Source organism: Portunus trituberculatus, chromosome 31, assembly GCF_017591435.1.
Source record: "Portunus trituberculatus isolate SZX2019 chromosome 31, ASM1759143v1, whole genome shotgun sequence".
NCBI lineage: Eukaryota > Metazoa > Arthropoda > Malacostraca > Decapoda > Portunidae > Portunus > Portunus trituberculatus.
The window spans coordinates 9038145-9062712 of record NC_059285.1 but is presented as its reverse complement, the minus strand read 5'-3'; the positions used below and the strand labels follow the sequence as shown (position 1 = coordinate 9062712).

The 24568-nt window shown below is 40.0% G+C and overlaps 1 protein-coding gene across 1 annotated transcript in view; it reads right to left on the bottom strand.

Annotated features, from left to right (window-relative positions):
• Positions 1–24568, bottom strand: part of LOC123511204 (mucin-17-like) — a 94667-nt gene that overhangs the window by 29331 nt on the left and 40768 nt on the right. Inside the window, exons 6-11 of the mRNA XM_045266882.1 lie at positions 21188–21287; positions 19112–19229; positions 18074–18211; positions 17151–17930; positions 13241–13325; positions 12962–13122 (exon numbers count right to left, since the gene is read on the bottom strand). Coding sequence (XP_045122817.1) covers positions 12962–13122; positions 13241–13325; positions 17151–17930; positions 18074–18211; positions 19112–19229; positions 21188–21287 — 1382 coding nt within the window. The remainder of the gene's footprint in view (positions 1–12961; positions 13123–13240; positions 13326–17150; positions 17931–18073; positions 18212–19111; positions 19230–21187; positions 21288–24568) is intronic.

The following is a 24568-nucleotide window of genomic DNA, read 5'->3' as shown; positions in this document are numbered from 1 at the left end:
TACCATAATCCTTCCTGCAGCCTACACAGCGTGTGGAGAAAACGGGCCGCTCCCTCGTCTCATTGCAACACACACATACATGCACACGAACGCACACACATCATGCCAGGTGCCTTTATACCTTTATTAATAGAACATCCAAGTGGCTTACTCATTCAAGCAAGAGTCAAAACTCCACTTGTGAATTGTATTCACATTGATAAAGCCTATGAAGCACAACTACAAAATAAAATAAATACAAACTGCAGCACTGACGCATTCGGTTTCGGCGATCGGACAAGTGATTCCGTAATGTAAACAACAGGTCCAAAACATGCCGTCACCCGCCACTAAAACAAGAAGAGATGGACTGTTTCACTGTGTATATGTATTTACCTCTGGTGTTTTTATTTACATAGTTTTAAATTTGTGGTGAGTGCTCCAGCAAATTTGTAATGAGTGGTGAAACAATAGTGTCTTGCAGACTCCTTGCTTCTTATGTCTTTGTGTTCAGTGGTTGGGTATATGGTGAATGTATTCTTGTATGAGAATGTTTTTTTTTTCTTAGAAATTTCTTTCAAATATTAGGGTGCGTCTTTCTAGATGCAGCGTCTTGCAAGCCGTAAAATACGGTATATATATATATATATATATATATATATATATATATATATATATATATATATATATATATATATATATATATATATATATATATATATATATATATATATATATATATATATATATATATATATATATATATATATATATATATATATATATATATATATATATATATATATATATATATATATATATATATATATATAAAAACGTTTGTTAGGCAAATTTTCGTTAAGCGAACGAATTATAACAAGTTTGTTCTGACTTGAACTTCCATTGAGAGTAAACAGAGCGAGAGTGGATCATAGTACGTAGAGTAAAAGGTTTAATAAAAGTAAAAATTATGAAGTTAAACATTTAAGCAGTTCAATTTAAGACTAAGTCATTGTAATGTACACTTATGTATGTATGTAAGTAATTTTATAATGTTGATGATCTTAAATTTATGAAGGGAGGGAAAGTGGAGCGGGAAAGACACTAGCTGGCAACCTGTGGAATGTAAACAAATGGTGCATCATTGTACCGCTTACAAAACTTATGTACCACATTTCCACACGGCTTTCCATTTTATCCATTGCAGAATAATGAGTTCAGGTGGTTCTTCTAGCTTATAAGGAAGATACGGTCTCACCAGCCTTCTTAATATGCTGACTTGAAAATAGTAAAGACAGTAGATGGAGTGAAGATGATGGTGAGCAATGCTATTAGTTTTCTGGTCCCTCTCGTGTCTGTGAATAATATCCAGCTTCACTTCGAGAGTAAGAGACTTCCTGGTCTTCTTAACAATGCTAGGCGACATTGCAGGGCTAGTTGCAGGGCATTTTGGTGGCTTGTTGAGCGAGGGAAGATAAGCTTGTACTGGACACTGCTATTGTTTTGAACTATGAGTGGGGAAGGGAAGGGGAATGAGTGGTGCGCGTTTTGTCTACGAGAGGCACTGGTATATTGAAAAGCCTGTCGGCTTGTGTGATACGGCAGGGCTTTCAAACTTGGAAAAAATTACCTTGATAAAATTTCATTAAAGTGAGTTTGGTGTTCATCAAATGAGCAGATGGTAGTAAAAGGAAATGTTCTTTGTAGTGAAATTTCGTTGTGTGAACTTTCATTAAGCGGAAGTTGCCGGTATATATATATATATATATATATATATATATATATATATATATATATATATATATATATATATACAGGCAACCCCCGCTTGACAAAGGTTCACACAACGAAGTTTCGCTACAATGAAGGTTTCATTTTACTACCATTTGCTCGTTTAACGAACACCACACTCGCTTTAACAAAGTTTTATCTAGGTAATTTTTTCCGAGTTTGAAAGGCCTGTCGTATCACGCAAGCTGACAGGCTTTTGAATACACCAGCGCCTCTCGTGGACAACACACACACCACTCACTCCCCCTGTTCAAAACAATAACAGCGTCAGCAGCAGCTCGTCTTCCCTCGCTCAACTTACCACCAAAACGCCCTGCAATGTCACCTCGCATTGCTAAGAAGACCAGGAAGTCTCTTACTCTCGAAGTGAAGCTGGATATTATTCACAAACATGAGAGAGGCGAGAAAACTATAGTCTGTTCACCTAAGTCTGAGCCGTGAAGCCGAGCCTCATTTGAGAGGAGGCTGCTGATTGGCTGGCCCCCTCTCTCACTCACCTTGTGTTGAAAGGCTGCGTCATGAATGCTTTGTGGTACATGCTTTTGTTTTATGCCTTATATCTCATCTTATACACATAACACAGAGTTTCTGTTGGTACCGTTACACTCAACAGTAAATGCAGAAGCTTTGATACTCGGGGAAAACAATTAATAAGCAACTATAAAGAAGTTTTAGCGAGTTGAAGTGGAAAACTTTTCGCGACATCTTTATAACACGGTTTACTTATCATCATATCCTTTGGATATATTTAAAGGAATGCTGTTATAAATTATTGCATTTCATAAAAGAATGACTCCTGAACGGTATGCATTTTCAAATTATAGTTAAAAGATAATGTAAGTGAATTACATAATTATTTATGAGACGGTGTCACTTGCGGTGACGGGCAAGTGACGGTGGGCAGCACGACACGATACTGTATCCAGGAAGTGAGGATGGAGGTAAGGCGAGAGCTGATTGGCTGGCACGCTCCCAGCTCACTGTGTTGAGAGGCTCTCTGGTACATATTTATGTTTTATTCCTTATATCTTGTCTCATGCACATGACAGATAATTTCTGTTGGTACCTTTAGCCTGAGCAGTGAATGCGGAACTTTCGATACTCAAGGAAAAAATAGCAATATGCAACAATAAAGAAGTTTTGACGAGTTGAAGTGAAGGCTGCATTGCTATAATTTATAACACAGTTTATTTATCATCAATTTTTGTGTATATATTATAAGGAATGCTGCTTTAAACTATTGCATTTCATCAAGGGATGTCTCCTGAAGGTAATGCAACTATCAAATTATAGTTAGAAGATAATGTAAGCGAAACAGAGTATTATTTATGGGAAAGTATGACTCGCAAGGAAGGGCATGGAGGAGTGGTCGCGGTGGGAGCGTAATCCAGTTATAATTGGATCAAGGTGAACCAGCTGTGTGTCTTCACTGGCGGCACTCCGCCACGCCCTTCCTCGTGAGTCATACTTTCCCATAAATAATTCTCTATTTCGCTTACATTATCTTTTAACTATAATTTGGAAGTTGCATACCGTTCAGGACTCATTCTTTTATGAAATGCAATCTTTTTTTTTTTTTTTTTTTTTTTTTTTACATTACAAGGGCACTGGCCAAGGGCAAACAAAGTGTTGGAAAAAAAAAATCCCGCTGGTTGCCAGGCCCTGTTAAGAGGAAAGTAGAAAGAGAAAAAACAAAAAAATCTAAAAGGAGGGTCCAGTTAACGTAAGAGGTGTCTTGACACTCCTCTTTTGAAAGAGTTTAAGTCATAGGCAGGTGGAAATACAGACACAGGTAGAGAGTTCCAGAGTTTACCAGTGTAGGGAATGAAGGAGTGAAGATACTGGTTAACTCTTGCATTAGGAAGATGGACAGAATAGGGATGAGAAGAAGTAGAGAGTCTTGTGCAGCGAGGCCGCAGGAGGGGAAGGCATGCAGTTAGCAAGTTCAGAAGAGCAGACAGCATGAAAACAGCGGTAGAAGACAGATAAAGATGCAACATTGCGGCGGTGACTTAAAGAATCAAGACAGTCAGTTAGAGGAGAAGAGTTGATAAGACGAAAAGCTTTAGATTCCACCTTGTTTAGTAAAGCTGTGTGTGGATCCCCAGACATGAGAGCCATACTCCATACACGGGCGGATAAGGCCCTTGTACAGAGCAAGCAGCTGGGAGGGAGAGAAAAATGGACGAAGACGCCATAGGACACCTAACTTCTTGGAAGCTGATTTAGCAAGAGTAGAGATGTGAAATTTCCAGTTTAGATTTTTAGTGAAGGATAGACCGAGTGTGTTTAATGTAGAGGAGAGGGGAAGTTGAGTGTTATTGAAGAAGAGAGGATAGTTGTCTGGAAGGTTATGTCGAGTAGATAGTTGTAGAAATTGAGTTTTGAGGCATTGAACAAAACCAGGTTTTCTCTGCCCCAATCAGAAACAAGTGAAAGATCAGAAGTTAGGCGTCCTATAGCATCTCGCCTTGAGTCATTTAATTGTTGTTGGGTTGGGCGTCTGTTGAACGCTGTTGAATAATGCAGGGTGGTATCATCAGCATAGGAGTGGATAGGGCATTGAGTCAGATTTAGGAGATCATTGATGAATAATAGAAAGAGAGTGGGTGATAGGACAGAACCCTGTGGAACACCACTGTTGATAGTTTTAGGGAAGAACAGTGACCGTCTACTACAGCAGCAATAGAACGATCGGAAAGGAAACTGGAGATGAAGGTACAGAGAGAAGGATAGAATCCGTAGGAGGGTAGTTTAGAAATTAAAGATTTGTGCCAGACTCTATCGAAGGCTTTCGATATGTCAAGGCCGACAGCAAAGGTTTCACCGAAGTCCCTAAAGAGGATGACCAAGATTCAGTTAGGAAAGTAAGAAGATCACCAGTAGATCTGCCTTTACGGAAACCATACTGGCAATCAGAGAGAAGGTTGTGAGCTGATAGATGCCTCATTATCTTCCTATTAAGGATAGACTCAAAGGCTTTAGAAAGGCAGGAAATCAAAGCTATAGGGCGGTAGTTAGAAGGATTGGAGTGGTCACCTTTTTAGGGACAGGTTGAATGTGAGCAAACTTCCAGCAAGAAGGATAAATAGAAGTAGAGAGACACAGATGAAAGAGTTTGACCAGGCAGTGAGCGAGTTCGGAAGCACAGTTTTGAGAACAACAGGAGGGACTCCATCCGGACCGTAAGCCTTCCGAGAATCAAGGCCAGAGAGGGCCAGGAAAACGTCTTTATAAAGAATTTTAATTTTAGGGATGAAGTAGTCAGAGGGTGGAGGAGTAGGAGGAATATGCCCAGAATCATCCAAAGTTGAGTTGGTAGCAAAGGTTTGAGCGAAGAGTTCAGCTTTAGAAAAAGAAGAGACAGCTGTAGAGCCATCTGGATGAAGTAAAGGAGGGAAAGACGAAGAAGTAAAGTTGTTAGAGATATTATTGGCTAGATGCCAGAAATCTCGAGAGGAGTTAGAATTGGAAAGACTTTGACAGCATTCCTTTAAATATATCCAAAGGATATGATGATAAGTAAACCGTGTTATAAAGATGTCGCGAAAAGTTTTCCATTTCAACTCGGTAAAACTTCTTTATAGTTGCTTATTAATTGTTTTTCCCCTGAGTATCAAAGCTTCTGCATTTACTGTTAAGTGTAACGATACCAACAGAAACTGTCTGTTATGTGTATAAGATGAGATATAACGCATAAAACAAAAGCATGTACCACAAAGCATTCATGACGCAGCCTTTCAACACAAGGTGAGTGAGAGAGTGGGCCAGCCAATCAGCGGCCTCCTTTCAAATGAGGCTCGGCTTCACGGCTCAGACTAAAGCAATCAGACTATAATAACATTGCTGGCCACCATGTTGACTCCATCTACTGTCTCTACTATTTTCAAGTCAGCAGACTATTAAGAAGGCTGGTGAGACCATATCTTGCAAGCTAAAAGAACCACCTAAACTTATGACTCTACAATGGATAAAATGGAAGGCCTTGTGGAAATGTGGTACATTAGTTTTGTATGTGACACAATGATGCGCCCTTTGTTTACATTCCACAAGTTGCTGGTTAGCATCTTTCCTGTTTCACTCTGCCTCCCTTCATAAATTTAAGATCATCATTATAAAGTTACGTACATACATACATTAGTGTACATTATAATGATTTAAATTAAACTGCCTAAATGTTTAACTTCATAATTTTTACTTTCATTAAACCTTTCACTGTACTATGATGCACTCTTGCTTTGTTTACTCTCAATGGAAGTTCAAGTCAGGGGTTAAACTTGTTATAATCGGTTCGCTTAACGAAGTTTCACTTAACCTTTAAAGTACGGTGATTGTATATGTGCGATTGTAGCATCATGTGCAGAGAGGCAGGGATCGTACCGGTAATCATGATTTTTCCGCGCTAAACGTTTGAATCTCTCCCCCTCACTATTGGTCCTGGGGCAAGTGGAGGTATCTGGCATCTTTTCTCGCTCGTCTGCTTGAGCCTTGAGACATATGTTCCCTCACAATAGGTCATCTTTTCCCATTTCGAGGCGACATCTGGCAACCCCCGTCACCCGGAGGGAGGAAACGGTACTCCGAGTGATGTTATGTCAGTGTTACTCGGTAATGACATTGAGGAGTGATGAAAATGAACTGATTTTTTTACTGAGACGGAAGAAAGTGAAGACTCCAGTAATGATTCTGATGGTGATCTGGGAGACAGAGACCAACCCTCACAGCAACGTTCATAAACCTCCTCACATAGCCTATTCCCAACCAGCAATGCGCTGGTGTATGTCACCCTGGTTGCCTCTAAAGGACTGTGCTTGTCGGCTAAGTCACATGAATCCCATTGCTAATAAGAGTTGCCAGATTCCAATTATTATAGAAATCCACAATTCTTGTAATATGTGGTTTCTTTTTCTTTTCCTGTTTTACACATCATTTCATATATCTGAGTTAGCATTTTCTTGACATGAAAGTGCAAAAGTTCCTACTTTTACATCAAATTCAAATGCCCAAAAGAGAGAGAGAGAGAGAGAGAGAGAGAGAGAGAGAGAGAGAGAGAGAGAGAGAGAGAGAGAGAGAGAGAGAGAGAGAGAGAGAGCGGTGTTATCTGAGCTTGGGGGTATTTCTTAGCGGCAGGTTTTGCCATGAATTTTTTATATGCAATAACTTTGCTCTCAGAGGTCATAACATGTTAAAAATTACATCGTTGTACTCAGAATAACACAAAGAAATATGTTTTTATAAGGAAAAAATATTTTTAGTATTTTTGACAGGTGTGATTTTTCCCGGTTGTAACAGACGGAAAGTAAATCAACCCCCCGTACTTTAAGGGTTAACAAAGGGTTTTTTAGGAACGTAACCCTTTGTTAAGCAAGGGTTGCCTGTAAGTAACTTTATAATGTTGATGATCTTAAATTCAAGAAGGGAGGGAGAGTGAAACGGGAAAGACACTAACCGGCAACCTGTGGAATGTAAACAAAGGGCACATCATTGTATCACATACAAAAATTATGTACCACATTTCCACAAGGCTTTCCATTTTATCCATTGTAGAGTCACGAGTTCAGGTGGTTCTTTTAGCTTGCAAGGAAGATACGGTCTCACCAGCCTTCTTAATAGAGTCTGCTGACTTGAAAATAGTAGAGACAGTAGATGGAGTCAAGATGGTGGCGAGCAATGCTATTAGTTTTCTCGCCTCTCTCATGTCTGTGAATAATATCCAGCTTCACTTCGAGAGTAAGAGACTTCCTGGTCTTCTTAGCAACACTAGCCGACATTGCAGGGCGTTTTGGTGGTAAGTTGAGCGAGAGAAGACGAGCTGCTGCTGACGCTGTTATTGTTTTGAACAGGGGGAGTGAGTGGTGTGCATGTTGTCCACGAGAGGCGCTGGTGTATTCAAAAGCATGTCGGCTTGCGTGATACAGCGGTGCTTTCAAACTTGGAAAAAAATTACCTGGATAAAACCTCGTTAAAGCGAGTTTGGTGTTCGTTAAACGAGCAGATGGTAGTAAAATGAAACCTTCGTCGTAGCAAAATTTTGTTGTGTGAACCTTCATTAAGTTGGGGTTGCCTGTGTGTATATATATGTATATATATGCATATGTATATATATATGTATATATATATATATATATATATATATATATATATATATATATATATATATATATATATATATATATATACACACACATATATATATATATATATATATATATATATATATATATATATATATATATATATATATATATATATATATATATATATATATATATATATACACACACTCGATCCTCGAAACAACAGACAAATGCGTGCATGACCCTGTCCGTAAATTGCAAAAGTCCGTTCTTTGCAAAAGTACGTAAAAAACTATAAAATGTGTGTAAAATATGTAAAATTTTCTAATTTTCGTATTAGTTCAAGCTTAGCAGCCACTGGAAGAGCCTTTCGATTACGCTTCACTGGTTTACTAAGTTTAGGAGGCATTTTGGATAGGTTAAGCACTCGTGGGAAGGGTACAAATGCATAAAAAAGCCATGGTAAGCACTGGACAATGTTCGCGGTTGGTTGAAAACGCACAGACTGAAGATTAATCATGGCGGCCAACAGCTGATGACGCGACCGACCCGCCACCAACCAGACAATAGTCTGCCGGGAACAGACAATAGCGCGCATTTTAATATTCATCCGTAGATTAAACCGGACTCCAGAATTTGTCTGTAGTTTCTGAAATCCGTTGATGGGAGGTCCGTTGTTTCGAGGGTCGAGTGTATATATATATATATATATATATATATATATATATATATATATATATATATATATATATATATATGTTCTGGCCTAGCAGTGAAAAGTGGTTCAGTTGTTTGTTTACATTTATGTGACTGTGACGTTCCAAGGCAGAACTTCCAAGGAACAATTGGCCAAGATGAGCTGGTCTGTTGTTTATGAGTGGACAAAGCTGTTTGAAGAGTTTCTCATAGAGAACAATAAAGGCCAAAAATAGCAATGACTTGCTAGGGGTGAAGGGGCCGCTGTGTTTGTTTACAGTTGACAAACGTGACAAAGGCGGTAGTGAACTTGTGTGTGACGATGACCGGCGATGAAAGTTGGCAGAAAGTTAACGGAAAAGTGGTAGTGTGACGCCACCTTTACTGTTGTGTGTAAGTACATCCCACCACCCCCTTGTACTGCTTATGTACCATTTTTTGTTCCAGATCTTACATTTAATGCACTTTCAGTCATTGTTTTCTTACCCATTTGGGTTATATACATGTTTTTTCTCAATTTATAAGGGGTTGGGAGAGGAAATTCTGCGTATCCGGATATTTCGCATATCCATCAGAGCCTTGGCTGTTATAATCCGGATAAGCGGGCGATTGCTGTATATGTAAAAATAAACTATTATTGTATTTACCAAAGAGATGTCTGCTGCTGTGCTTGGGTGGCCTGGGGTTAGGCTAGGATGAAGGTTAGTTTTGAGCCCCAGTGGGACCCAGCCTGGGTTCCCAAGGCTTCTTTGACTTCTCTCCTTTCTTGGGCCCTTTCTTTTGTGGGGACGAGTTTGGGTGCATCGGGTTTACCCTGCCCATGATAAGCCATGTAATGCTAGTTGCAGCACATGGCAGGATCTCCACGGAACCCAGGGCAGTGATAAATAGTATCCTTCCTTATGCTGAATTTCTTGGAGCAGATGCGACATGGCTTCTGTTTCTTGTGCTGTGTGCAGGGGATGAGACAGTGGAGAAGTTCAGACTTGGCCTTCTTCTGTGATAGCTGATGGGATGTGCAATCTGCTCCTGGTCCTTCTTCACTACTGCTTTGGCATCCTTGCTGTGCTGAGCTGAGAGATCATCCAACACATCCAGAATAAAGTGCATGAAGTCCTTCTTGTATGTTGGGGAGGTGTTGCGGTAGGCTAAGAAGGAATTCAACAGGTCCTGGAAAATGAAGTGAATTCCCAGCTTCTTGAACCAAGCCAAGGACTTCTTTTTGTAGGCATACAGCTCCAGGAACTAGTCTGTTTTGGCTACACTCCTCATCAGAGCATTATACCTCTCAATATGGAGAGGCTTGAAGTAGACTGAGGCCTTGTCCCCAAAGTACTTTGGACTCTTCTTCACCAGGCTGACAGTGTGGAAGGTTGTAAGGACATACACCTTCTTTTTGTCCTGGTACTTCACTACCGGGGTGTTACCATTCCTGGGGCGAAGGTGGACTGATGCCTGATCAGCTTTCCTTCCATTAGTTACTTCAGGGGTCCCCTGTCTGCCCTCACTATACTAGTGAGCAGTGTGTCCCTGGTGAGGAGATACTCCCCTAGGCATAAGCTGGTGTACCAGTTATCTGTCACAATGTGCCTTCCCTTGTACAGCAGGTCCCGCATCAAGTGTACCACGACCTGCTCCCACATGCCCAGCTTGGAAAAGGCTTCATCAGGTGAGAAGATGAAGTCCTTCCCATAATACACCTCGAAGTTCCATGAGTAGTCACTCCACTTGGCATACAAGGGGCACAGAACAAACACCTTTATCCCAAACCTGGACTGCTTGGTTCAGATAAACTGTCTGAAGCCAAGCCTCCCCTTCCACAACATCAAACTCTCGTCGACAGCAATGTCCTTCCCAGGTGAAAGTAAGGACTGACAACGCTGCCGGATAAGGTCGAAAAAGGGTTCAATGCAGGTCCTGGGGGAGGTCTTCTTTATGTGGTTCATGGGCAAAAAACACAAAAACTTGGGGAGGCACAGAAAGTGTGACCAACCCATAACTTCCTTACAGAAGCGCTTTGGCCCACCATAGCCAAACCTGCGTGCCCAGTACATATATATGCATGGAAGCTTATGTATGCTTATTGACATAGAGTAGGGTCACGAACACATAAAATTCATCACGAGAGACAAGCTTCCAAATCACACCATTCACTTTCTTTTTTCCTGTAGTGGAAATATACACCTGTGCCCTATGGTTCATCCATTTACAAAGATCATCTACCAATTCACTGTCAAATATATACGTGAAGGCTTCATGTGGGCAAGTAAAAGGAGGGCACAGACATGGCAGACAGGTTGGCAGGGTCAAGGTTGTCTGCACTGGCACTGAACATGGGGACCAGGTCTGGCTGCACATCACTGAACGTATCAGACATGGTCCATCATGGGCTCAATTTCATCAATAAAATCATCTTCACTCACATATTCACAATCACTTTCACCACTATCATTACTATCATCACTCACATCATCGCCAGGATAGTACTTAAAGTCTGAATCAGAAAACTCGGTGTCACACATGGCGGTACAAAAAAAAAAAATAAATAAATAAATAAATAAATAAAATAAAAAATTCTCGCACAATATGCAGTTAGCAAGATCAGTAGAGGAGTTAGCATGAAAAATAACAATAAAAGATAGCAAGAGATGCAACATTCCAGCGGTGAAAAAGAGGCTGAAGAAGATGGAGACGCCTAAAAATGCCTAACTTCATAGAAGCTATTTTAGAAAGATGAGATGTGAAGCTTCTAATTTAGGTTATGAGCAAAAGACAGACCGAGGATGTTCAATGTAGAAAATGGGGACAGCTGACTGTCACTGAAGAAGAGGGGATAGTTATCTGGAAGATCGTGTCAAGTTGATAGATAGAGAAATTGAGTTTTTGAGGCATTCAACACTACTAAGTTTTCTTTGCCCCAATCAGAAATCTTAGAAAGATCAGAAGTCAGTCGTTCTGTGGCATCCCTGCGTGATCTGTTGACTTCCTGAAGGTTGGTCATCTCAGAAAGGATGTGGAAAGATGTAGGAAGGTATCATCAGTGTAGAAGTGAATAGGACAAGAAGTTTGATTAAGAAGATCATTAATGAATAATAGAAAAAAGAATGGGTTACAAGACAGAACCCTGAGGAACACCACTGTTTACAGATTTAGGAAAAGAACAGTGGCCATCTGCCATGGCTGCAATAGAATGGTTGGAAAGGAAACTTGAGATAAAGTTGCAGAGAGGATAGAAAATGCAGTCCTCCTGGTCCCAGGGTTGTGTTGTGCTCCATTGGTGTACACCCATACTGAGCTCAGATTAGCCTGTGACCACTTGCACATCTACCTACTAACCCTGTAGTGGGCTAAACTGCTACATCATCATCAGACAGAATAATAAATGTATTACACTCTTTATATAAGTTCAAATCAACAAATAATAAATGAGATTATAAGAATTGAAGTCATTGAGAGGGTTACATACAACTTTTTGTTGTTTGCTGTAGTTTTAAATATAAATAAATATGTATTTTGGAGTATCAATGCATATTTCAATAATGTACATTGGTACCTTGAGGTATGAGTTTAATCGGTAATTATTTCACAGAAACAAAATAAAACACAACAAAAGATAACATAAATAAACTACTCTTTTAAAAAAGTATAGTTATCTTGGAGGTTGCATTCCATGGGACGTTACCCTACCGCATTCCCAACCCTCACTTGGGACTGTTGATCAGCTGGAGTGTACAAATATAGCCATCCACAGAAGACTGGCTGCTCTAATAATCACATAAGAGCTCATTGACAAGAGAGAGAGAGAGAGAGAGAGAGAGAGAGAGAGAGAGAGAGAGAGAGAGAGAGAGAGAGAGAGAGAGAGAGAGAGAGAGAGAGATTTCAGACATGTACACATGCATACTTTATCAATGCATAAAAATATATGAAATAACTGCAAAAGTATATTTAGTGTTCTTACCTTGGAGACACGTTTTCGGCTCATGGTGGTAAATGGTGGGGGAGGGAGGAGAGAGGAAGGAAAAGATGCAGGCACCATTCACATGTAGTAAACATTGAATATAAATTAAAACTGCACTCCCATTAGAAAAAAAGTCAGTAAATAGTGAAAATGATGAAAGAACAGTGCATTAGATCCACAGGAAACACATAAATACTAGATCAGCTGAGGCTGAACTGATGTGCCAAGTCGCTGACTCCCCAAGTGTGACTAAGATCTCAAAATTTTGCTCACTTATATATATATATATATATATATATATATATATATATATATATATATATATATATATATATATATATATATATATAAAAGATCAAATTGGAGCTCGTATCTCAAAAAACTCACATCTCAGATAGCTCATGTCCCAAGGTACCACTGTAAAATGTATTAAAATGCTTAATGTTAAAAATGAAATTACCTTGTTATATTCATTACCATCCACTTCTATGGGCTGTGGTACTTGAGAACTGGAAGTTGTTTCCTCCTGGTTAGATGGCAAGGTACTAGCAAATGATCCTGGCAGACCATCTCCAACTGAGACATCTGATGTCACAGATATCTTAGGCAATGCACTTTGATCTGATACAAAAAAATAAAATAAATAAAAAAAAAAAAAAAAAAAAAGACATGTACTGCCACTTGCAGAATCTTGAATAAATGATCATTTTACATTTTATGCTGTCATAGTCTCACTTACCAAATTTCTTTCTCTTGATCGGAGTTTCTTCAGAAAGGTCTGAAAAAGCAGGAAACTTCTGTTGTGCTTCTTTACATGTCTCAGACTGCAATGACGAAATAAATTAGTTAAAGTAAATTCCAAGGTGCATCCATAAAGATCATAAGAATTCTTAACAGTAAAAAGGGGCTTAAAATTCTATAGTTAAATGAGGACTTACCTGAGTCTGAAGTTTGACTAGAATTTTACCGAGCTTCATTGTAGCACTTAGGATCACATGAGATGTCGCTTGCTAGCCTGACGTTCAGTATTCAAAGACGGCAGGAGTCAGAACCCTCCAAAAAATAGGGCAGGGCAGGGTGGGCATGTGATCCCTAAGTGCTACAATGAAGCTCAGTAAAATTCCTGTCAAACTTCAGATTCAGATAAGTCCTCGTTTAACTATAGAATTTTACCTCGCTGTTTCATTAAAGCACTGTAGGGAACCCATGACACATTTAGAGTCTGACTCCTGGCATAAGTTAATAATGGTCCCAATTGACACCTGTTAGTAAACAGACATGTAGGTCAATATGAGACATCAGAGTGCAGATAAGAAAACAGTGACAGCAAATCCCAGGACCATCTAATTATGGAAAGAAGTCAATAATTTATGCAACAGAAGATAATTGCAGTATGCAACTTGAGCGAAACCATCTCAACACGCACGACAATGTCTAATCACTACTGACAAATTGTTTAATCCTAATCCCTTTGGGACAAGGACATCACAAACACATGATCATATATCAAATATCTGATGCAAATGTGACTGTCATGCATATCATTGCATAATGACTGAAGCCCAAACAAAACTGCTTCAAGTTCCAACAAGTTAATATGAGAGACTTCACTTGCAGCCCAGTGACCCCCAGTGGAAACCCCTTGTAACCTTGCTCCCCATCCTGTCAGAGAAGCATCAGTAAATAATTCTAGATTGGGGTCAGTAAGGACCAGACTCTTGTGCAACTATGTATGTTGTCACACCACCATTGTATCAGCTCCCTGGTTTTACTAGACAAAGTAATGCTGGCATTGTAATCGCCTTTGTATCTTGACAACTACTGGTTCCTTGCGATTTCCAATCTTTTAATTCGCAAATACCTACAAGATAATGCAGGCTCTGCAGCCACTAGGGTGCAAATAAGGGAAGCCAAATCTCTTATTGTAACATTTGTAGCAGCCAGCAATTCAAGTCTCAAACATCTAATTCTCTCCTGTCTCCTAGTTGTAATCTGTACTGTCATCTCCCTGGACTCAATGGTAAAACCAAGAAACTCAATGCAGTGTGTAGGCAGCAACACTGATTTCCCAAAATTAATTGTCAGACCCAATTCAGCAAAGAGAAAAATGGCATAATTGAGATGAGAAACCAAAGCACTAACACTGTCTGCTATAAATAAACAGCCATCAATGTAGCTAATCACTGTTATACCCAACTTCCACAAATGAGCAAGCACAGGCTTCAGCAATTTGGTAAAAATTCTTGGAGCCGCTGTGTAACCTTGTGACATGCATGTAAACTGAAAAAGCGATCCCTGCCATAGAAACCGTAACCATTTCCTATGTGAGACCTGTACTGGAACTGAGAAATAAGCATGCTTAAAATCTACAGTTGCAAAAAAACAATTCTGATAACACTAAAAGTAGGGCATCCTTTATAGTGTCCATCTTAAAATAAATATGGTCTACATTTGTATTCAAGTCTCTTAAGTTTAATATCACTCTTGCCGTGCCATCTGGTTTTATCCTTGGAAAAACATGATAAGTAACCAGGAACATGAGAATCAGCCACCCGCTCAATAACTCCTTGCAACAGTAAATCCTGAAGAGCTAAGTGTAAAGACTTTTTATTTGAAGCAGAAAAAGTCAACTCCTTAGGTCCCTGGTACGGTCTAAGAGTTGGATCTACCTCAATAATAATACCAGCAACAGTAGATTTAATCCAATTATCTGATGATAATTTACAACATAATGACAGAGAATGACTGATTTTGCCTCCAGTAAAACAATCTGGAGTATTCACTATATCAACAACACAAGCCTGTAAAGAAGTGGCAACTCCATGGCTCACCTCTGCAGCTACTTGTGCTCCGGTATCCTCCTGCTCTGTGGGTACTGTGGGCCTTTCCCTAAAAAAGACCCCTTCCATGTAGAGGAACCCTGCCTGGAAGGTTGCCGTGTGTAGGGGTAATATGGCCTGGATAGGCCAAACTTGTTCCTTGACCACCTCCCCACACCTTGGCCACACCTCTTGGTAAGGGTGGATGTGGACGTGAGCTTCTTGGCCTTCTTGAGATCCTCAAGCTTCTTTACCACATCAAACGGGAAGACAACATCGCTACCCACTTCGGTCTCCCAGTTGCAAATCTTGTTCATGGGCAGGTGGCGAATGCTTGCATGGATCCCATCCTTTCGTGCGTGATTCATATAGTTCACTGAAGCAGTCAAAAGTTGCAATGTGTCGTTCAACTGCGGCAAATACTGTTCCACAGCTTTCGTTGTCTTGGATCCCACATCACTAATAATACCAGACAACGGAATCAGGGCTTTCGTGACAAGGCCAACGCATCATTGCAACGCAATGTCACGAAACTTTCCCTCCTTGTTCATCACTTCAAACAATTCTTGATTCAATCTTGGAGTGGTCATGTTAGGGACATTAGCTGGGATCTTGTGCTTGGCAACCAGCTTCTGTACCTGCTCCTCTAAAGGCTTCCTCCGTAATGCAGCATTCAATATGGGAGCCAGAGTTTCATGTATGGGCTTTCCCACGTCACTACCACTGCCAAACATAGCCCCTAATGCTGATAGACTGTCAATGAAGGCATTAGAGTCACCATCCCTGTCAAGAGCAGGGGAGAAACCACTCTCCAGGAACTGACCCAACTCGTCAGTCTGGTTCTCGGCACAAGCACTGTCATCGTCACTATAGTCAGACTCTGTTGAGAGAAGCTCCGCAGTCTTCCTGGTTTCGAGGGCAGTCAAACGGTCAGAAAAGTTGTGCAGCAGACCCATCACTCTATCCAAAACCAGCCCATCGCTGGTTGGTGCGCCACCGCCCGTCACAGCCACCGCCGATACACCAGAAGTACCAGGTTGGTCGCCTGTACTCCCACGATCATAGTTGCTATGCCGTGTACTCCTAGCCTCAGCATGGTTGCCATGCATAGGGTCATGACCGTGGACAAGGTTGCCTTGTCTTGCACTAGAGCTTTTTGCATGGTTTCCATGCACTCTCTCCACCTGTTGTCCTTCCTCCTGGTCTGCCATAACAGCTGATCCGAACGCCATAGCAACAGACCAAAACAACGTGCGTGCTAACTGAATGAAACGACAAGCGCGACTGAACGTCAGGCTAGCAAGTGACATCTCATGGGTTCCCTACAGTGCTTCAATGAAACAGCGAGGTAAAATTACTGGTTTCATTGTTCAGCTACAGCTGAAAATGCAATAACAAATAAATTTGAACTTGCTTTCACTTGCATACGGCACTGCCATGAAGGAAAGAGAGAGAGAGAGAGAGAGAGAGAGAGAGAGAGAGAGAGAGAGAGAGAGAGAGAGAGAGAGAGAGAGAGAGAGAGAGAGAATGGTTAGAAATCATTAAGGCAGCATCATAGGGCAAATTTCTCTCAACATGTTGGCAATTTTTATTGGCAATTGGGCAAAGTGGGCAGCAAACACCATCTGATGCTGATTTTCTGTTGGAAAGAATGGAAAACAGTGTTGTCTCATGTGTAAGTTGGTATTGCAGATGTCTTAAGTAATCCAAACAATTTAAAAGAACTTACCCATCCATGAAAAAAAGTTGACGATGAATACATAAATATTAGTTATAAAGTAAATCATAGGTTCATATTCTAAAAATAATGAGGAATTCAAAGATACATACCTTACTGGTCAGTGAGAGTCTGGAGAGCTTGGTGCTGTCTAAGGAATACCCAGAGTACTTCTGGTAAGTTTTCTGGTAAGATGCAGAACAAATGCCAAAGCTTGTAGGTGGGACTGAAGGAATCCCCACAACTCTTGACATGACTGGAATGCCATCACTTCTTGCCAACAAACTCTTACCTGACATGCCCCTGTCATTCAAATGAGAAAGCCCCAAACCTTTAGAAGTAGGTGCCTCTGTACCCTTGGTCCATTGAAGAGGAAGCTTAGTATTTGGCATTTTCAAAGATGATATTCCTACATTTTTCCAAACTTCTGGAGAAAAGCTTAGTTTGGTTTTTGACAAAGGGGTTTCAAGAGCTTTGGGAATTGTTGAAGTACAACTCATATCTCTGGATCTATGAGAAGGAGTCTCTAATGATTGGGCATTTGTTGATGAAACAATTGCAGGAGACAAGGAAATGGGTTTCACTGCAAATCTAGGATTCCCTTGGGATTTGCTGACACTTCTGTCTTTTGAGCTTCCATCCCACATTGTTTTCCCTTTTGCATAGTGTTGACTTTTTACTGAAGATGAGTGTGACATATTATTGGTGTCTATCACCTGGGAGGAAGTAGTTTTGTGATAATCAGGAGTGGCCTCCTGGTGTTGGACTTGGTGAGAGGAAAGGGCAACAGCAATTGGAGGATGATTTTTGGAGAAAAGGGTTTCTAGTGGCCCTCCACTACAAATTTTAGTACTTAAGGAACAATCACCAAGTTTCTTTCCCAGTTTTGAATGCTGAAAAGAAATACAAATGAAGTGTCAACATGATAAAGTCTTTCATAATAAAAAGTATATTACACTGAATATGGTATAAGCTCAAACAAAACTATCAAATAAAATAAATCATACTTAAAAAAAAAAAAAAAAAACATTCATACTGGTATTTTGAGGAGAGAGAGAGATGTGTTGAAATTAGATCTTGCAAAAGTGGTGCCATATCCTTGGTTAAGCAGATTTGAAGAGCTAGATGTGTTCACAGATTCCCCATCAATTGTTGTTACAGTGGTGAGATCAGGCTGCAATAAAATAAGAAATGCTCTGGTTACTGAACTCTCACTGGTATTTCCTATTTAGATTTCCTTAGTAAATGATAGATCATGAATATCCTATGGAGAAGACAGAAAATTAAGTGTCACTGCAAAAAGTATAGTTTCAAGAGACAAAAGGTTCTGGTATCATTTGTGAACCAAGTTTCTATCATATATAGCACAAAAAAGGTGAGACTGAGTTAAATCTGGATTTGGATAGCTTAGAATGGAAGGGTAAAGAATGTATACCTCAATGACAGATAGTCAGTCACCTTTGTTTTGTACGGAACATAAAGAGATAGGTCTCCATTATCCTTATTTCAAAAATTAATTAATCAATTTTTTTTGTCAAAGCCTAGATATACTTGAAGAGTACAGGAAGTGCTGTCCAGCGTGCAGCCATTAACGGTGCAGGCAATTCTCTTTATAACTACAGAAGCAATAGTCAATCCATGGAAATTCCTTCAGAATAAAACCTCTTCAGAACCTCCAAATTATTGGTTCCACTATCTTCTCAGAAAAGGACATTGCTCACTTAATGGTGAAGCTTCCAAATATTACCTGAGCATTCATCCAACATTATAAAAGTCAATATCCCTCTTATACTTACAAGTAATTATTGTTTCATGTAAAGAGCCATTGAAAGTTAATCACAACTAAGCCATTTATTTCAGCACTGTGTTCTGAATGCAGATAGAAAATTCCTCACAACCACCTTCAGTATCTGCTCTGACTTAATTAGAAACAGAGACAGGACCATTTCAGCATAGTTCAAGATATATCATAACTATGTAAAATACACAAAAATAAGCATGACTACTGGCCTTCCCCTGGCAGACTGACAATCAAACAGAAGCTACATTGCTGGAGAACCTGAGGGAAACATACCTGTTTAGCAAGCAAAGAGGAATTGCATTTCATGACTTCATTCATGTTTCCAGCCTCTTTTCTTGAAATAAGAGAGGAATCAACTTGTTTCATGACCCTAATTGCTGTCTGTAGCATTCTATAAAATAAATAATAATCAGAAAGTTGATTAGAAAATGAGAAAATATACACAAGAACCAACCTAAAAGTTGGATCTCATTCCAAAGTTATGTCAGGAAAATCTATGTACATCAATATTAAAATCAGTAATAGATACTTAAGGTATATAGATATCTGGAATACAGTACAGCCACACATTTAGTGAATACAATAATCTAAAAAAATCATATTAAAGAAAAAAAAAGAATCAAATCAATAATAAAACAAAATAACATAAATAAATACAATACTGCCAAATGAGCAAATCTGAATAGGAAAAACGAACAAATCTCATCACCCCAGATTTCTTTTCTACTTTCATACTTTTATTCTGGATAATTAAAAAACAAATAAAAATAGTACAGATACACAAGGAAATATGACATTCATTAGTATTTAATAAATTGAAATCTATACATAGTTTTGAGAAAGAAAAAAAATTGCTTGGGTGGCAGCCTGGATTGCTGCTTCAGTTGTCCCTCTCTGATGCCTTTAAGTAGGTCAAACATTTAATTGGTTTCCAAAAATCATTTGTTGTTATAGTTAACCCCCACACATGACTTAATAACTGAATTAATAATGGTTTGGGAGAGTTACCAGTATTGTTTATCAAGATGCTTCAAAATGCTGTACAGCAATACTCCACTTAATGAACAGGATATGGGGTGTCAAAGCTGTTCGTAGAGCAAAAATTCGTTAAGCGGACATAATTTTCCCATAAGAAATAAAGAAAATATGGGGGATGCATTCTGGGCTGGTCCCCAACATACCACATGGGTTAAAAAAAATTATATATATTTCTATTAGCTTTTTACAAACCTTGCCCCCAAGAAAGGATTGTTTTGTAATGCATAAAGTGAAATCTTACATGGAATACCAAAAAATAAAGCAGAGATGAGATTGGCCACAGATGAGGCGGAGACTCACAGCGACTCAGCCGCTTCTTCTTCTTCTTGTGACCCTTTTAGCTTGTGTGTTGTCTTTCACCACGATATCAAATCTATGTTTCCACTCTATTGCCTGCTATAATGGATATCATATCTTAGTATTCATATACGCTCATGCCATGAGGATAACCTCGACTCCGTGGCACTGAGTGATAGTGAATTACTAATGAAATACCGCGGTATTTCAATAGTAATTCACTATCACTCAGTGCCACGGAATCGAGGTTATCCTCATGGCATGAGCGTATATGAATACTAAGATATGATATCCATTATAGCAGGCAATAGAGGAGTGGAAACAAATTTAATATCGTGGTGAAAGACAACACGCAAGCTAAAAGGGTCACAAGAAGAAGAAGAAACGGGCGAGTTGCCGAGAGGCTCTGCCTCATCTGTGACTGATCTCATCTCTGCTTTATTTTTTGATATTCCATGTAAGATTTCACTTTATGCATTACAAAACAATCCTTTCTTGGGGCAAGGTTTGTAGAAAGCTAATAGAAATGTTTTGTGAACATAAATGCATATATAAGAGAGTAACACCACCTCCAGAGCAACCTCGTCACCATCCCTCCAAGCGTTCATGGATGCCATTTCACGGCAGGAGGTTGCTCTGACGTTGCTAAAGAATCTTGGATCCAGCTCCAGGAGTGCTAGAGACAGAGGCGGGGAGCCAGACAATCGCAGCGAAGCTGCTGCGTTCGGTCCCTCACCCGGCAAATTCAAACCCAGAAAATTTGCTAAAATGGATGTAGTTCTACGTTATGCGGATTTTTTGGTCTAACTTTATATAGTACGTTAAACCGGTAATTCGTTAGACGAATGTTTGTTAAGCAAAGTATTACTGTATTGATTCATTCTCGGCTCTTGTAAAGGTTCAAACAGATCTCATGTATTTGAGAGCTGCGCCACGCAGAGTCAATTACTTCTAGCTCATGGCTTAGAAACATGATACAGCATTCTTTTCAAATAAAATTTAAAAGATACTTACTGGATAGAAGCTTCGTACTGCTGAAAACTGTTGTATTCGTTTTTAATCCCTTGTTTGCATTTAACCAGTTTAATCACTGCTTCTACAAAATTCTTCCATTCTGAAAGAAAAAAAAAAAACATTAGTTTCATATTATTATTGTCACTGTGAGATGTGTTCAGATCTGCTTAGCTGGGAGGCAGTGGCATCTAAGGCGTGCTTGATGTTATACGACTTCCACCATTCTCTGATAGTGGGTTTGCCAGGCCCATCTGTGCCCTTTATCAGTTGCTGCAAGGTTCACTGCTGGTAGTAGGCTTTTAATGTTTGCCATAATTATTATGAATATATTTGTGCTTACAAAAGACCCTTTAATATTCCATTTATTCATCTAATTAGTAATGCATGTAAGTAATATGTAATGCAGTTAAAAAAAAAAAAGGGGAGAGGGGGGCAGAGAGGAAAAGATAACAGGCTCCAAGGGTGGTCAAGTTAAAGTCAGTACTGAGTGGTGGGAGTGGTGTGGTATGGATGACGTCATCACCCCTGCTCCTCCGCGCTGGGCCCTCTTGGATGACATGAGTGGATACTGTATCTATGAACTTTTCTTACCATATAACGAGGACTTACTGTATTTAACCAGGTGTGGGAGGAGGAGAAGATGCCAAGAAAGTGGAATGAATGTAGGGTGACTCTGTTGCATAAGGGAGGACACAAAAGTAAGAATGAGTTGAAAAATTATAAGCTAATTGCATTAGTAAATACAGTAGGTAAAGTGTTCAGTGCACTGTTAAATGAGATTGTGTAAATGGATTGAGCAAGCTGGAGTGCTAGGTGATGAACACAATGGTTTCTGCATGGACAGGATGGCTGAGGATAACTTATTTGTGGTGAATGAAATGATTGAGAAAAAAAGAAAGGAGGGAGGTAAACTGTATTTAGGCTTTTTGGATATGGAAAAAGCATATGATAGGGTGGATAGAGAAATGTTAGTTAGAGTCTTAGGAAAGATTGGGTTGAGTGAAAAAAATAATCAACATAGTGAGTAGCACGTGTGTTGACGCCAAAGCTAAATACAGACAAGGAGATATTGAGACAGACTTGGTGAAGAGTGAGAGAGGAGTTAGGCAACGATGTATTTTGTCACCAACCCTTTTCAGCTTCCACACAAAGGAGTTAGCAGCCAGACTGAAAAGAATGAATGCAGGAGTAAGAGTGTGGTATGATAAGATATGTGTGCTTCTTTATGCAGATGATGTAATGGTCATGAGTGAGTCAACAGATGAGTTGCAGAGTTTGTTGGATGTTGTGGATGGATATGGAAGAGACTTTGTAGTTAGGTTTAGTAGTGAAAAAAGTAAGATGACAATAGTGAATAGGTCTGAGGATGAAAGTAATGCAGTATGGGAAATTGGAGAGAATGAGTTGAATCAGGCATGAGAATATAAGTACTTGGGGATGAGGGAGAGTGCAAGTGTATATGAAAAGACCAAGAATAAAAAGATAGGTTTAGTGAACTAGTGGGTAGGACAATTGGGGAGTGCAGCTAGAATGAGAGCAAGTAAATATGATGTGCTGAGAGAAGTGTAGAAGAGTGTGGCTGTGCCTAGCATAATGTATGGTATGGATGTGATTGCATGGAATGAAAGTGAAATTGATAAGCTAGAAATAGGACAGAATAGAATAGGTAGAATAGCACACAGCAGCAGAAGCTCTGAGAGGTGATATGGGATGGAGCACTTTTAGGGAAAGACTTGTAAAAGACACACTTAGGTACAAGGTTAGGTTGGAAAGAATGGATGATGAAAGAATAGTGAGAAAGGAATACCTGTGAAATGAAAGTGCGAGGCAATGGAGGAAGAGGTGCATGAGAATGACAGAGAGGAGTGGATTACAAGTTGTATTGGGAGATGAGAATGGCTGGGAGGAATCAAAATGAGTGTGAATGGATCATGACAAGAGAAGGCAGAGTACAGGAACTGAATGGGATGCGAGGAAATGGAAGAGTGAGATAGACAAAGAGGTGAAGTGGGTGGGGCTGAATATATGAAAGAATGAGATGGAACGAAAGAATACTCTGGAATGGTACAAGCTAAAGGAAACCCCGATGTATGAAAGGTGGTATGATGGTAGTGATTTTCTCTTCCAAGCTAGGGCACAGTGTATGGATGTGAATGAAAGGATCTACAGGTGGTCTGAGTCACATAGCAAAGTGTGCCAGATGTGTGACATGGGGGAGGATGAGACAGTGGAGCATGTCATGCTGGAGTGTAAGAAGTATGAGAGAGACAGGCATGAGATGATGCAAGTGATTTTGACTGAATTAGGGCATAATAGGGATGAAAGAGTGAAAAAGACAAGAAGGGAATGGATGGTGTTGCTGCTGGGACAAGTGAAAGGACAATTGAGACCATGAAGGAGTATCTGGAGAGAATGTGGCGAGCAAGGTGCAGGGATAACTAGTGAATAGAATACTGTTCTTTCTTCTTCATTTTTTTTTCTGCTTGCTTTTTTTTTTTTTTGTCCTCTATAGGAGTTGCTGATCCGAAGGCCTGGCTCCGGAGAGATCATGAGCCACCTGTAGTATCAAGATCAAGATCAAGATCATGTTCAGCAGTGAACCCTGTGTGGATATCTTGTGTGTACAAGATATCCACTGTGGTGTGTGTGGTGAAGCCCTGACTGTCAGGGTGAGTGCAGTGGCGTGTGAAGGATGTGAGGTCTGGTATCATATGGCTTGTGTTGGATTCAAGTCCAACACCAAGGCACTAGTCAACGACAACCTCATGTACTTCTGTGATCCCTGCAAGGAGGTCACCAGAAACATGTGGAAGAGCTACCGGTGCCAGAAAGAGGAGAAGAGTGTACAGACAGAAGATTTTAGTGAGAAGATCGAGAAAAGTATTCAGACCGAAGAGAAATCCAAGGAACTGAAGAGCAGCCAGACTGAAGAGGACATTGTGGGATCCCAGCCCAGCAGACAAGAGGAAGGACCAAGACAGCAGCACACCATGAAAATGAGGAAAAAGAAGGCGCCCATCAGAATTATTGGAGACAGCATGGTGAAGACGATGTCCACCCAAGTGAAGTGCAGGATGAGTGGGAGTGGCTGCACCAGCCTGAGTGGTGCCAAGATCACAGACATCAGGAAGAAAGTAGAGGAAGAAGCAGCCAGCATGGAGGACGGGATGCTGATCATCCAAGGAGATGGAAATGGCCTAGAATATGTTGGTGAATGTGAGGAATGTTGTGGATGCCATGAGGAGTGTGGAAGACAAGGGCATGAGTGTGGCCGTCGTGGGTGTCATGCAGAGACCCAGGAAGGCCCGTTCTACGAGCGTCTGAGAAGATCCACCAACAGAAGACTGCAAGAGGAGCTGCTGAAAATGAAGATAGAGTGGA